The sequence below is a fragment of the Notechis scutatus genome, chromosome 8 (assembly GCF_049901735.1).
Source record: "Notechis scutatus isolate UNSWTSFEM ecotype Mainland chromosome 8, rNotScu1.2, whole genome shotgun sequence".
NCBI lineage: Eukaryota > Metazoa > Chordata > Lepidosauria > Squamata > Elapidae > Notechis > Notechis scutatus.
In genome coordinates this window covers 25,352,724-25,365,795 of record NC_142016.1, presented here as the reverse complement: position 1 = coordinate 25,365,795, position 13,072 = coordinate 25,352,724, and the positions used below count along the sequence as shown (strand labels likewise).

The 13,072-nt window shown below is 46.0% G+C and overlaps 1 protein-coding gene and 1 long non-coding RNA gene across 4 annotated transcripts in view; both read left to right on the top strand.

Moving 5' to 3' along the window:
* The window catches only part of LOC113425824 (ADP-ribosylation factor 6-like), a 14,818-nt gene extending 9,800 nt beyond the window's left edge, over positions 1-5,018 (top strand). For all 3 annotated transcript variants that reach the window (XM_087971247.1, XM_087971245.1, XM_087971246.1), the window contains exon 2: positions 2,384-5,018. In XM_087971247.1, coding sequence (XP_087827373.1) covers positions 2,418-2,945 — 528 coding nt within the window. In that variant the 5' untranslated portion in view covers positions 2,384-2,417 and the 3' untranslated portion in view covers positions 2,946-5,018. The remainder of the gene's footprint in view (positions 1-2,383) is intronic.
* Positions 5,019-5,686: 668 nt separating this feature from the next.
* LOC148129982 (uncharacterized) lies at positions 5,687-8,259 on the top strand. The gene is made up of 2 exons (XR_015750556.1): positions 5,687-6,190; positions 6,580-8,259. It is a non-coding gene; the product is annotated as an uncharacterized LOC148129982 (long non-coding RNA).
* The last annotated feature ends 4,813 nt before the right edge of the window (positions 8,260-13,072 follow it).

The window sequence follows — 13,072 nt, the reverse complement described above, 5'->3', positions numbered from 1 at the left end:
ATTAATATAATATAATATAATATAATATAATATAATATAATATAATTATAATATAATATAATATAATATAATATAATATAAAGCCATACTAGCAGTATGGGGCCTTGGTACCTCCCTGAATGTTATGGACTTTCATTCATTCATTCATTCCTGATATGCTGCCTTCACTTTGGCACCATTAACCGAATAACAAGAGTTGGAAGGGACCTTAAAGATCTTCTAGTCCAGCCCCCTGCTCATGCAGAACTGTCACTTCAGGTGAAGGGTTGTCCAACCTCCTCTTAAATTATCTTCCTGCATCAAGTCTCCCTGGCTGAATGTGGGGCTTGGGGTTGGAAGGAAGAACACACTTTTCCAGTTGACACGAAGGGATCCTCCCTTGTTGCCTGGGGGAAAAATAAATAAGATAAATATTGTGCTTGCCGTAGGGCGACTCTGCTTGGCTCAGTTTTGCTTGGCAACTGCCCACCCTGCTGTGGCTCTGCTCAGGTGAGAAACAGGGAAGTGACCAGGTAAGGGGCACCTGGGAGATTTGGCCAGGGGTGTGGGGCAAGAGGATTTCGTTAGACTTAACAGAGTTGGGAGAGGCCTTGGAAAACTTCTAGCCTAGCTCAAGCAGGAAACGCTAGACCAGTGGTGGCTAACCTTTTGGGCACCGAGTGCCAAAATGGGAGCTTGGGTGCGCATGGCGGAAACTGGAAGAGCAGCTCCCTGACGCGAGGGCACCAGAAACCAGAAGTTTAGCTTCTTGGCGCATGCATATGCACTCTGGGGAGCTGCTCTTCTGATTTTCAGTGATCCCACATGAGCAAAGACCAGCTGGCCAGCATGCATGCGCACACCGGAAGCCAGAAGAGCCAACGGGCGACGGCTGGCGTGCCTGGAGAGATGGCACTGCGTGCCACTTCCGGCACATGTGGCATAGGTTTGCCATCACGGCCCTAGAGCCATTTCAGACAAATGGCTGTCCTGTTCCTTAAAAACCTCCAGTGTTGGAGCACCCCCAACCTCTAGTGGCAAGTCGTTCCACCGGCTAATGGTTCTAACATGGCTAAGGAGAACTCTGGAGTATGTCATTGGCAAGAGGACCAGGAGAAATGTCAATGAAGTGTGCTGCTGCTTCTGTTCTTACTGTGCTTTCATTATTATTATTATTATTAGTATTATTAGTAGTAAGTAGTAAATCTTTATTGAACAAAAACATTAAAAACAGTGAACGTGGTATAATCACACTGACACACCTTTGTCATATATATCTATTGCGGATAGGAAATAATGCAAATTTACATAATATATACATTTTCAACAATTTTTCTATATTCCTAATCTATTATCTTAACTTCCTTATCTTATTTCAGTTTTGATTTTAAGTCCTTTTTCCCAACCAATGGTAAAATTTATCCCATACTTTATAGTATTCAGTCTTGTCTTTATTTTTTTAAATTCCAACATTAACTTTATCCATTTCTGTGCATGTCCATATCTTTAATTATCTCCGTTTCATCGGTAATTTCCTTTCCACTTTTGAGCATAGACTAGTCTTGCAGCTGTGATCACGTGTATTATTAGATACATTATTTCTTTAGAATTAGAATTATTAGAAGTCTTTTATTGGCCAAGTGTGATTGGACACAGAAGGAATTTGTCTTGGTGCAAATGCTCTCAGGGTACATAAAAGAAAAGATACATTTGTCAAGAATCATAAGGCACAACTAATAATAATAACAATATAATGAAGATGATGATGAGGGAGGAAGGAAGGAAGGAAAGGAGGAAGGGAGGGAAGAAGGGAGGGTGAGAGGAAGGAGGGAGGGAGGGAGGATGGACGGAGGGACAGAAGAGGGAGGAAGAAGGGAGGGAGATAGGAAGGAAGGAGGGAGAGGGAGGAAGGAAGGAAGGAATAGAATTCTTTATTGGCCAAGTGGGATTGGACACACAAGGAATTTGTCTTGGTGCAAATACTTTTTGTATACATAAAAGAAAAGGTGCATTCATTAAGAGTCAAGAATCATAAGGTACAACACTTAATAATAGTCATAGGGTACAATAAGCAATCCAATCATACTAGGAAATAGCCAATATAAATTGTAAGGATACAAGTGACAAAGTTACAGTCATACAGTCACAAGTGGGAGGGGAATGGGTGATAAGGAGCGATGAGAAGATTAATAGATTGATTGTATCTTTATTGTATCTGTATGTTAATTCCCAATGGAAAGAATTCCAGTGTATACTCAATAATTTCACCCATTTCCTCTAACCAACTCTGAATTTTGTGCCAGAAACCCTAGGCTTTCCTACAACTCCACCACCTATGATAATTTTCCTGTCCTTACTGTGTTGTCAATCACTTTCTCTCTCTCTCTCCCTTTTCCCCCTCCAGTCTTGTATGGCCTGGGTGGTCCTCGCCTGCAGCCATGGGGAAGATGCTATCCAAGATCTTTGGTAACAAGGAGATGCGGATCTTGATGTTGGGCTTGGACGCCGCCGGCAAAACCACCATCCTTTACAAGCTGAAGCTGGGCCAGCCCGTCACCACTATCCCCACCGTGGGGTTCAACGTGGAGACGGTCACCTACAAGAACGTCAAGTTCAACGTGTGGGACGTGGGCGGACAGGACAAGATCCGTCCCCTCTGGAGACACTACTACACCGGTACCCAAGGGTTGATCTTCGTGGTGGACTGCGCCGATCGGGATCGGATCGACGAGGGCCGGCAGGAGCTTCATCGCATTATCAATGACCGCGAGATGAGGGACGCCATCATCCTGGTCTTTGCCAACAAGCAGGACCTCCCGGACGCCATGAAGCCTCACGAGATCCAGGAGAAACTGGGGCTCACGCGCATTAGGGATAGGAATTGGTACGTCCAGCCGTCGTGCGCAACGTCGGGGGAAGGACTCTATGAAGGCTTAATGTGGCTTACCTCTAACTACAAGTCGTAAATTCCAGAGCCGGAGAGCTGACTCGACAACAGGGCATGTGCGCCACACCTCCCTAACCGACGAGTTCTTCAAGCTTCCCTTCTCTTCTCAACCTCCCCCCTCCCCCACTTTTCTCTTCGACTCTTCCCCCAACTCCTGGCACAGAGGCCTCTCCATCCATGGGGAGAAGATCTGGTTGCTTCGCTCTCTTGGAAAAGGCCTTGATTTCGATGGATGGAAAAAAATGGAGGGGAGGGGGTCCTTTGGTGCCCACCTTCATGGATCCATAGCTACCTACCTGCACCCCTTTGGGACATTTGCCCCCTCTCCCAGCCCTCTGAACTCAGGTGTCTTCCGAATGAGTCACGTCTTAAGCCAAAGGGAAGACCCTCGTGAAAGAGCGTTGGCTGGGACCAAGTCCAGGAGCTCTGTGTTGACTTGAGGGTGGTTTCCCTTCCTCCTCACCCCCCGGCCCACCTTTTAAAGGTGGGGGGAAGCTTGGCCCTTCCAAGGAACTTGAGTTTGCTCTGCCGTGGCCTCTTGGAAGCCATCTCTTCCCGCCTGGGCGCCCACAAGGTTGGCAGAGAGTCGAGCCACCGAGCTCAGAAAGGTGCTGCGTTGGCAGGCCAAGCTTGGCAGGGATGGGAACTCTTTGTTGGAACAGTTTCCTTCCTCTTGGTGTTGCTTCTTCCAGTATGTCTGCCCGGGAACGCCCTTGTCTCGCCTCGCCTCTCTTCTGACCTGTTCCACCTGCTTGGAAGGCAACGAGGACAGGCATGCCTAAGCGCCCGACCAAACCCGTTTGCCCAGGAGGGAGTAGAGTGGAAGCCGCCGTTCTGTGGAGGCTGTCTTGTCCCCAGGATTCCCGGCCTACAGATCTGGCAAGGGTTCCTCCCTGTAAACGTGGGGACGTTCCCAACTCAAGAAGGACCACAACGGGGTGTGTGTGTGTGTGAGTGTCCGTCACATTCCTCGACCAGCTCCATTTACGAATCCAAACTCGGTTCCCCTATCGACCTCCCTCCCGATCTCCCAACCTTCCTGGGGTGGCCGTCTTTGGACTACAAAGCCTGTAAAGGCCACCCAGTTTCCACAGCACGACGGGGCTCAAAACCTGGTGAATGGGAGCCAAGGCCCCTCCTTGGAAATTTACCTCTCTTTGCTCATGTATGTGTGTGTGTGTGTGTGTGTGGAGGCTATGTATTCACATGCCCTCCAGCTGTGATACGGGACATTAGTTCTTGAGAACAAAATGTGCTTTTATCATTCAGATCCAAGCGGTGGGTATAAATCCTCCTTTTTAAAAAATAATAATAATAATGTACTGATATGATTATTGGAGGGGGGCAAAGATCTCATTTCCAGCACCTTAGATTGTGTGGCCTTCAGTACAGATCAGTGGTTGTTGTTTTTTTTTCCAACCTCGGGTGGACTTCAACTCCCAGAATTCCGGGAGGTTCTGGGAATCCTGGGAGTTGAAGTCCACCCATTTTAAAGGCCCCACGGTTGAGAAATACTGGCATAGACCAAAGAGGAAGGTGTTCCCCAGGAGGTTATAAGGATGGTGGGGTGGAGTGGGCATATAAGTCCCCCTCCCTCTGATTTCAGCCCTTTCCCCCCTCCCCATTCTTCCTGCTCACTCGCTTTTTAAATCCTATTTTCTGGATGGGAAGCAATGGCCAATTTGAAGTGCTAGAACCCATCAGGCTGCATCGATGCTGGGTCCTCCTTGCCTCTCCTTTAAGCAGTTTTTAATTCCTCTTTCCCTTAAAAAAAAACAAAAACCCTCTATTTTAATAACGGGGGGGCTTCATGGGCTCCCAAATTAGTCCACTGAGGAATTGGGGGAGCATCGCAAATTGTGGAGAATCTCGGTTCCCTCCTCCAATTTTCAAGCATGTCTCGATGCACGGAAGAGGGCTTGCAACGTCTCTTTTGTTCAATTCCACCCCTCCATTTCGTCCAGATCTTCTCGTCCCTGGCAATTGTGTACGATGCATGATTCTCACCCGAATCCTGACCAGCTTGGATTGGGAAGACTTTGGGGCAACCTGGAATGAGAAAGCAGGAGGGAATAATTTCTTTTTTTTTTCTTCTGCTAGAGAACCGCGGCTGTGCTAGCCCCGGAGGAAGAGGGAGGGGGCAGGAAATCAGGTTTGCACTTTCTGCCGGCAGTTTTCCACTGCTGCTTGCACGCTGGGTGTGAACTGGATCAGATGTGACTCAACCGGCTGCTTGAGCTTTCTCAGTTGCGCTGAGCCAGGGTAAAATGTTCCGTTCAGCCGTCTTCCTGTCCCTCTGCTCTCCACTGAGCTCCTTCGGGATTTCCAAAAGCCCAGGAATAATATTACAGTCCCTGCCCCACACAAAAAAAAGTGGAGAGGGAGGTCAGAATAGCGTGATCTAAGCTCCTTCTGGATATATATCTATATCTATAAGTATGTATGTATGTATGTGTGTGTATGTATGTGTGTGTGTATACACACACACACACACACATATATAGTATTCAGCTTTGTTCGGATATTTTCCCACGTCATTGTAGTTGTGCTTCTGGAGCCTGATGATGGCAGATGAGATTCTGCCGAAACGTTGCTACAACTTTAAAAGCACAACTATAATGACGTGGGAAAATACCTGAACAAAGCTGAATACCATACATGTAAGTACCCGCGAAAACTTAAGAAAACATTATATATAGATATATATATATATATAGAGAGAGAGATATATAGATATAGATATATAAAATTTTTAAAAATATTTTAAAAGTGTTTTAAGAAATTTAAAAATTGATTTAAGGGGAAAATAAAAAAAAAACCAGGAAGAAGTTTGATCGTCCGGTTCAGGAGGCCATTTTGACTTTTTTGACCTGCAGAGGCTCCTGAAAGCCTGGAATCCTTCCTTCCCCCCCTCCTCTTTCTCACCGTTTGGAAAGAGAGAGAGAGAGAGAGAGAGTGTGTGTGTGAAGGAGTCCTTTGATCTTGATTTCTTTTCTGTTTCCTTCCAAAGCTCACAATGGCTCAGAATATTCAGAAATATCTTTTGATTTGGAGAATCTGTAGCAGGTTGTGTTCAAAGTTGTGTGCGCGCAAGCCCTCCAAAATGCATTTTCAGTGTTTCTTTTCCTTGGCGGCTTGAAGATATGGGTGAGCTTTGACTCCCAGAATTCCCCCCCCCCTCCAGTCAACATGGCCGGCAGGGGAATTCTGGGAGTTGAAGTTCCACCTAGATCTTCAAGCTGGTTTATATCATCCAGAGCAGGGGTCCCCAACCGCCGGTCCGCGGACCGGTACCGGGCGCGGAACAAGCCTTACCGGGCCGCTGGTTGCTGGGCGCCGCCATCTTTGGTAAAAAGCGCTTCCGGTGAGCTTTTCCGGTAGAAAGCTCACCGGGCGCTTTTCATCATAAAAGATGGCGGCGCCAAGCTCGATGAGCTTTTCCGGTAGAAAGCCATTTCTACCCGAAAAGCTCACCGAGCGCGCTGCGCCGCTTATCTTTTTGCGAAACAGCGCTCGGTGATGTCACCGGAAGCGCCTTTTCGTCATAAAAGATGGCGGCGCCCAGTTGACGCCGTACCGGGCCGCGGCGCCCAGCTGATGCCGGAACCGGGCCGCGGCGTCGAAAGGTTGGGGATCCCTGATCCAGAGCAGAGGTCTCCAAACTTGGCAGCTTTAAGACTTGTGGACTTCAACTCCCAGAATTCCCCTGCTGGCCATGTTGGTGGGGGAATCCTGGGAGTTGAAGTCCATAAGTCTTAAAGTTGCCAAATTTGGGGGGCCCTGATCCAGAGAATTGGTAGGGCAGGGCATTCAGCCTGGAGAGATTTCTTGGGGTACAGGAGACCCCATCTTCTCCATCCCCTTCTGATGGGGGAGGGGGGAAATGTCCCTCCCCAGCTCTCTCTTTCCAGCTTCCTTCCAAAATAAGCTTTCATGCCGTGATGCCGTCTTCCGCAGCTTACCTACCCACGGTGCATCTCAACATTTTGGAAAGAAAATCTCATTTGGGCCTCTGGACATGCATCATGTACGTTGCCTTAAGGCAGGGGTCCTCAAACTTGACAGCTTTAAGACTTGTGGACTTCCACTCCCAGAATTCCTCCTCCAGTCACGTTAGCTGAGGAATTCTGGGAGTGGAAGTCCACAAGTCTTAAACTTGGCCAAGTTTGAAGAGCCTTGCCCTAAACCCTATAGAAACCCGAAATCTGTTAAGAACCTGCTAGATCAGGGGTCTCCAAACTCGGCCACTTTAAGACTGGTGGACTTCAACTCCCAGAATTCCTCCTCCAGTCTTGTTAGCTCAGGAATTCTGGGAGTTGAAGTCTACCAGTCTTAAAAGTGGCCAAGTTTGGAGAGCCTTGCCTTAAGACTTCAGGACTACCCTCCCCATCATTCCCCATCTAGCAGTGGAACAGATGGGATCCATAGTCCCACCCACCACTCCTTTCATCTCTCTAGGGTGCCCAGAAAGGTGAGGCTGTGGGGGAGGAAGGGGCTAGGTCATGCTTTTAATGTGTGTCCCCCTCCCAAACATGGCATGTACCGCCATAATTGGGGTGCGGTCTTTGTCCGAAAACGGGGCTTCCTCCTACCACTGTCCTTCCTTGGCTGGGAACGCTGGGTCTTGTCCTAATCTGTCTGACAGGTTGGGAACCGTTGCCGGGTATCATATTCTGAAGGCACTTAAATCCTGAAACCCGGCCCTGAAATATTTAGTGTGTGGCCTTTTTTCCCTCCCCTTCATTGCTTGTCATTTTTCCAGTCTTCTTGGAATCATTCCGGAAAAAAATCACTCATTAAAACCCAGACACGGCGGTTTTTATTTTCTCTTCCCAAAGCCTGATGATGGTCAGAGAATGATCCGTGTGAAAAAAAACACAACTCATTTTATTCCCCCTCCCCCTTTTTTTTCCACCCCCCACCCCCCTTTATGCCTTCCATAAAAGGCTTATAAAGACAAAAGGTACTTTTTCTGTAACTTAAAAATTGCAGCTGGTGAACTTTGAATGCGCTGATTTGTTTCCGGGGTTTTAAAATAAAAATAAGGGTGTTTTTTTTATTTTTATTATTTTTTTTCCCCATTCCCCTGAATTAAAAATGAAGGGTGTGTTTATTGGATGCTAAAGCTGCACATAACAAATGTACTGTAACATTTATTGCTGGAATTTCTTTAGAATCTGGGTTTTGTTTTATTTTTTTGGCTAGGGTGCGGGAAGGGCAGTGCTCGCACGTTCCTCGTGGCTATGAGTGCCTGGGGTGGGAACCCCCTATTGCAAACAAGGGCTCTTTTTTTTTTTTAAATAAATAAATGATTTTCAAATCTTCCATAAAAATGACGTGTCTTTTTTTTTGGTAAAAACAAAACAAAAACCCTAACATCCATCAGTCACCAGTTTGCTGTCTGTGACTAACTTAGTGACGCCAGAGGAAAAGCATTGTGATATATATCTTACAGAAACAGATAATCAGAGTTGGAAGTGACTTTATAAAGGTCATCTAGTCCAACCCCCTGCCCAAGTGGGAGACCCTACACCATTTCTGACAAATGGCAGTCCAATCTCTTCTTGAAAGCCTCCAGTGATGATGAAGCTCCCATAACTTCTGAGAGCAACTTCTGTTCCAGGAGTTAATTGTTCTCACTGTCAGAAAGTTTCTCTTTATTTCCAGGTTGAATCTCTCCTCGATCAGTTTCCATCCATTATTCCTTGTCTGGCCTTCAGGTGCTTTGGAGAATAGCTTGACCCCCTTCCTCCTCTCTGTGGAAGCCCCTCAAATATTGGAAGATGCTCTCCTGTCTCCCCTGGTCCTTTTCTTCCCTAGACTAGCCAGGCCCAGTTCCTGCAACCGTTCATTCATTCGTTCAGTCCCCTTATCATCTTGGTTGCTCTTTGCACTTTTTCTAGAGTCTCAACATCTTTTTATAGTGTGGTGACCAAAACTGGATGCAGTACTCTAGGTGTGGTCTTACTAAGGTTTTATAGAGTGTATTAGTCCCTCCCTTGATCTCGATTGTATCCCTCTGTTAGTGCAATTTAGGATTGCATTGGGTTTTTTTGGCTGCTGCTGCACACTGCTGGCTCCTATTTAGCCGGTTGTCCAGTAAGATTCCAAGATCCCTCTCACAGTTGATTGACACAGCTATTGAGCCTGGTTTCACCCAGTCTATATGTGTCCTTTTGGTTTTGTCTGCCTAAGTGTAGGACTTTACTTTTCTCTACATTGAATTTCACTTTGTTAAATATGGCCCATATTTAGTATATAATTTAGACCCATGACTTAATCCTCCTACGCCACTATCGCCCTCCCTTCTCCAGACCACAAAGAATCACATGCTCCCCAATTGCCGTTTTGTGGACTTGAATTTCAGAGGTGTGATCTCTGCGGGGCATGGAACAGCTTCTGTGTAGCGCCTTAACAACGGGGGCGAGTGTGATTGTGTGTTTCTGGCTAGGTTTTGACTGCCATGGAGGGAGAGAAGAGAGTTGCCTTTGTGGTTTAACCATGTTTGGCTTTGTTCCTCTTTTGATTCTGGCTTGAAATGCAGCTGTGATTGATGTCAATAGATCACAAGGGCCTGCTGGCATTATTAAAAGTTTCATTTCTGTTCTTCCACCCGTTATTACTGGGAACGGCAGCTCACATCCTTGGGTGCGGTTCTGGGGACTTCTCAGTTTTAGGGAAGGGGACAACATATTTACTGTATTTGGCATTGCAGTAAATGAAATTGAATGTACATGTTCTGACCTAGGCTTCACAAAAATCACGAAGCAGACTCCTTGTCCCGACAAAACCCCTTTTGTATTAGGGTCTTTCAAGGATGAATGACAACCACAGACCTTATCAGGCTTGGAGAGTTGCCAGGCCGATAGCTTCCAAGCACCACGCTGTAACAGAAAATACTTGGCAAGGAGTCTCTGAAGTCACAAAACACAAATCTTCATGCTAATTAAACGAACTAATTGTCTCCTGCAAGCACCACTCCCCTTTCGCTCCTCTTTATTCCCTATGGGAGGGGCCATTCACTGTCCATCTCTGCCTTTACTCCCTTGGTCCTTCATTGTTCCCTTCTTCTGGCAGCTCTGCGCATGTGCACATTGGGAACAGACTCCAGCTATTCTTCTTCCCCACTGATCTCCAACTCTGAAGGCAGCTGATAACTGTTGGACGGCCCTGGCCCCATCTCTGCCTCCGACGCAGAGCCCTCGTCTGAGCCTTCCCCAGACTCCAGGACTGGCCCATGTTCCTCCCCAACCTCCTCACTGACCGATTCTGCCACCAGCTCCGCTGGTTGCTGGCGGGCCACAACAACGTAGTTGTGGGTCAGGCCCACAGGGGAACGTCATTTTCTGTCCTTGCCTGAAGCCCATCCTTGCACAAGGGGGGCCTTAGATGTTCCCCCATCATTTCGGTTCTTCCAATTGCTCAGTGTGCTTTGTGGTAGAAGTGAAACACCCAACCGCCTCGTGTGGGTGCACACACACTTCCCTCAGATTAAATCTGGAACACCCTGTTCCTTAAAGCAAGACCAAGGTAATTACCAGTTGTTTTTAAAAAAGGCATTTGAGTTTTTTCTAAACACTTATTAAACATTAGAGTTACGCTAAAAAAGATGTCGAGATTCTAGAAAAAGTGCAGAGAAGACTTCCCTTGCGGCAAAGCGGCAAACTTGGGGAAAAGTAATGTTGCAACATCAGGCCAGATGTTCTGGATGCTGCAAAGGTCATAAGGGTGAGGACTGGTCATAAAAGTTGCTTCTTTGGCACCGTTGTAATGGCTCTTTAACCACTAGGCTACACTCACTTGTAAGAGCTTGAGCCAATCTGGCAAAAGAAGCGGAAATGTTGGAGATGTTGACCAGCCAGGAACAAAACTCCGCCCATTGGTGCACACTGAGGTCTGGTGTGCTGTGAAGCCTTCCTGCTATTTTATCACACCCAAGCAGTTAGAATGCCACCTGGGGAGGGTTGACAAGCTCAACCACTGACCCCCAGGCCCATCTGGAGATCCCCTGCTTCTCGGAGGCAGCGCCAACAGGTTACAGCAACACTTGCGAGCAGGAAGCGCATGTGAAGGACAGGCAGGAAGTCGGCATGGAGAAGAATGCGGTGAAGCTGGGTTGCAGCTCTGCCAAACCTCGGAGGAATGTTTGCTGCTGGTCACAGGAAGCGATGAGCCAATGAGTCACGCTGTCAGTGCTCCCGGTTGCTTCCTGGCTGGATTGGGACCCAATAATGCAAAGCAAGCGATGTACAGTTGCGCCATGCTCATCGTTGCACTCTTACAGTAAGACTAACAATGTTGCATGAACCTAGCTTTGGAAAAAATGGATTAGTGTGTTATTTTGCAATTAGGCAACTCCCAGAATTCTTCAACGGGGTTGAGTTTAAGTCCACCCGTCTGGGAAATGCTGGATTAGTGCCACAACTGTAGTTGGTTTAAAATGGGCGTAGACTGGGCCATTGTGAACTCTCATCCAAAGTTTATAAATTAGCCTTCTATCTGAATCCAGCCAATCTCACCCCCAAAATCCAATTCTATGTTACTGGAATGGACTAAATATTACACGTTAGAAGTATAAAGAAGGAATGTAAGGTTGGTTTACATGATCAAGGTTAAAATGGATATAGTTATTTCTGACAATCCTTACTGGACTTTTGCTAACACCAGGATTGAAATGATAATATTTTATGGATTTGTTTAAAGATAAGAGATAAGCTATAGGAAAAAGAGATCATTTGTTGCAATTTAAGAGGAGGTGAAAATTATTAAAAGCGGTTACACTTATTGAGATGAAGGTCAGAAGTTTTTTTTCCTTTATTTCCTTCCTCCTTTGCATCTTTTTTTCTTTTTCTTTCTTTCTTTCTTTCTTTCTTTCTTTCTTTCTTTCTTTCTTTCTTTCTTTTTCTTTCTTTCTTTCTTTCTTTCTTTCTCTTTCTCTTTCTTTTCTTTCTTTCTCTTCTTTCTTTCTTCTTTTCTTTCTTTCCTTCCTTTCTCTTTCTTTCTTTCCTTCCTTTCTCTTTCTTTCTTTCCTTCCTTTCTTTTTCTCTTTCTTTCCTGCCTTTCTCTTTCTCTTTCTTTCCTTCCTTCAATCCTTCCTTCTCGCTCTGATTTTTACTATTGCAATTAAAATATTTAATGACATTATTTAAAACAAAACAAAGTGCCCACCTGGATTAATCCCTGGTGCTTTTGAGAAAGTGGGGCAGAGGGCAGGCGGGCTGAATGTTTGTTCTTCCACCTGTTGACATGTGACAGGTTGAAAACTTGTTCCCTTGTCAAGCCTGGCCAGCTTTTAAAAACAGCCGAGCAGGTTAACTACTGTATGGTTAATATTCCACCTTTGTTCAAAGCCTGTCCTGCCATTGAGTTTGCTTTGTCGGCTAACCTTGCAACTTACAGACAGGGCTGCCAAAGTGGTGGGGGGAGGAGAAGGGATTTGACCCATGGTGGAATGCTGAAGCTGAGCAAAATGAAATGCTCCACACCCCATCCTCTTCAAGAGTTTAGCAGTCGTTGTATTGCATGGGACATTTTCTGCAAACAGAAGCTGACTTGCAAAGGGTAACGCTGGACTAGACCATGACTTTTTTCTATTTATCTTGCCGGCTTCTCTGATGTTATGGGTTTGCCAGTCCAACATTTAGGTCAATATTTCTCAACCTGGGCCACTTTCAAAAAAATGTGTGGACTTCAACTCCCAGAATTTCCCAGCTGGCATGCCAATGAATATTAAAATGTTTGGACTTCAACTCCCAGAATTCTCCAGCCATCGTGCCAATGAATATTAAAATGTTTGGACTTCAACTCCCAGAATTCTCCAGCCATCGTGCCAATGAATATTAAAATGTTTGGACTTCAACTCCCAGAATTCTCCAGCCATCGTGCCAATGAATATTAAAATGTTTGGACTTCAACTCCCAGAATTCTCCAGCCATCGTGCCAATGAATATTAAAATGTGTGGATTTCAACTCCCAGAATTCTCCAGCCATCATGCCAATGAATATTAAAATGTTTGGATTTCAACTCCCAGAATTCTCCAGCCATCATGCCAATGAATATTAAAATGTGTGGATGTCAACTCCCAGAATTCCCCAGAATTAGGCATTAGGCATATCAGAAATTTCAATTGCATCTTTGCTACCTGC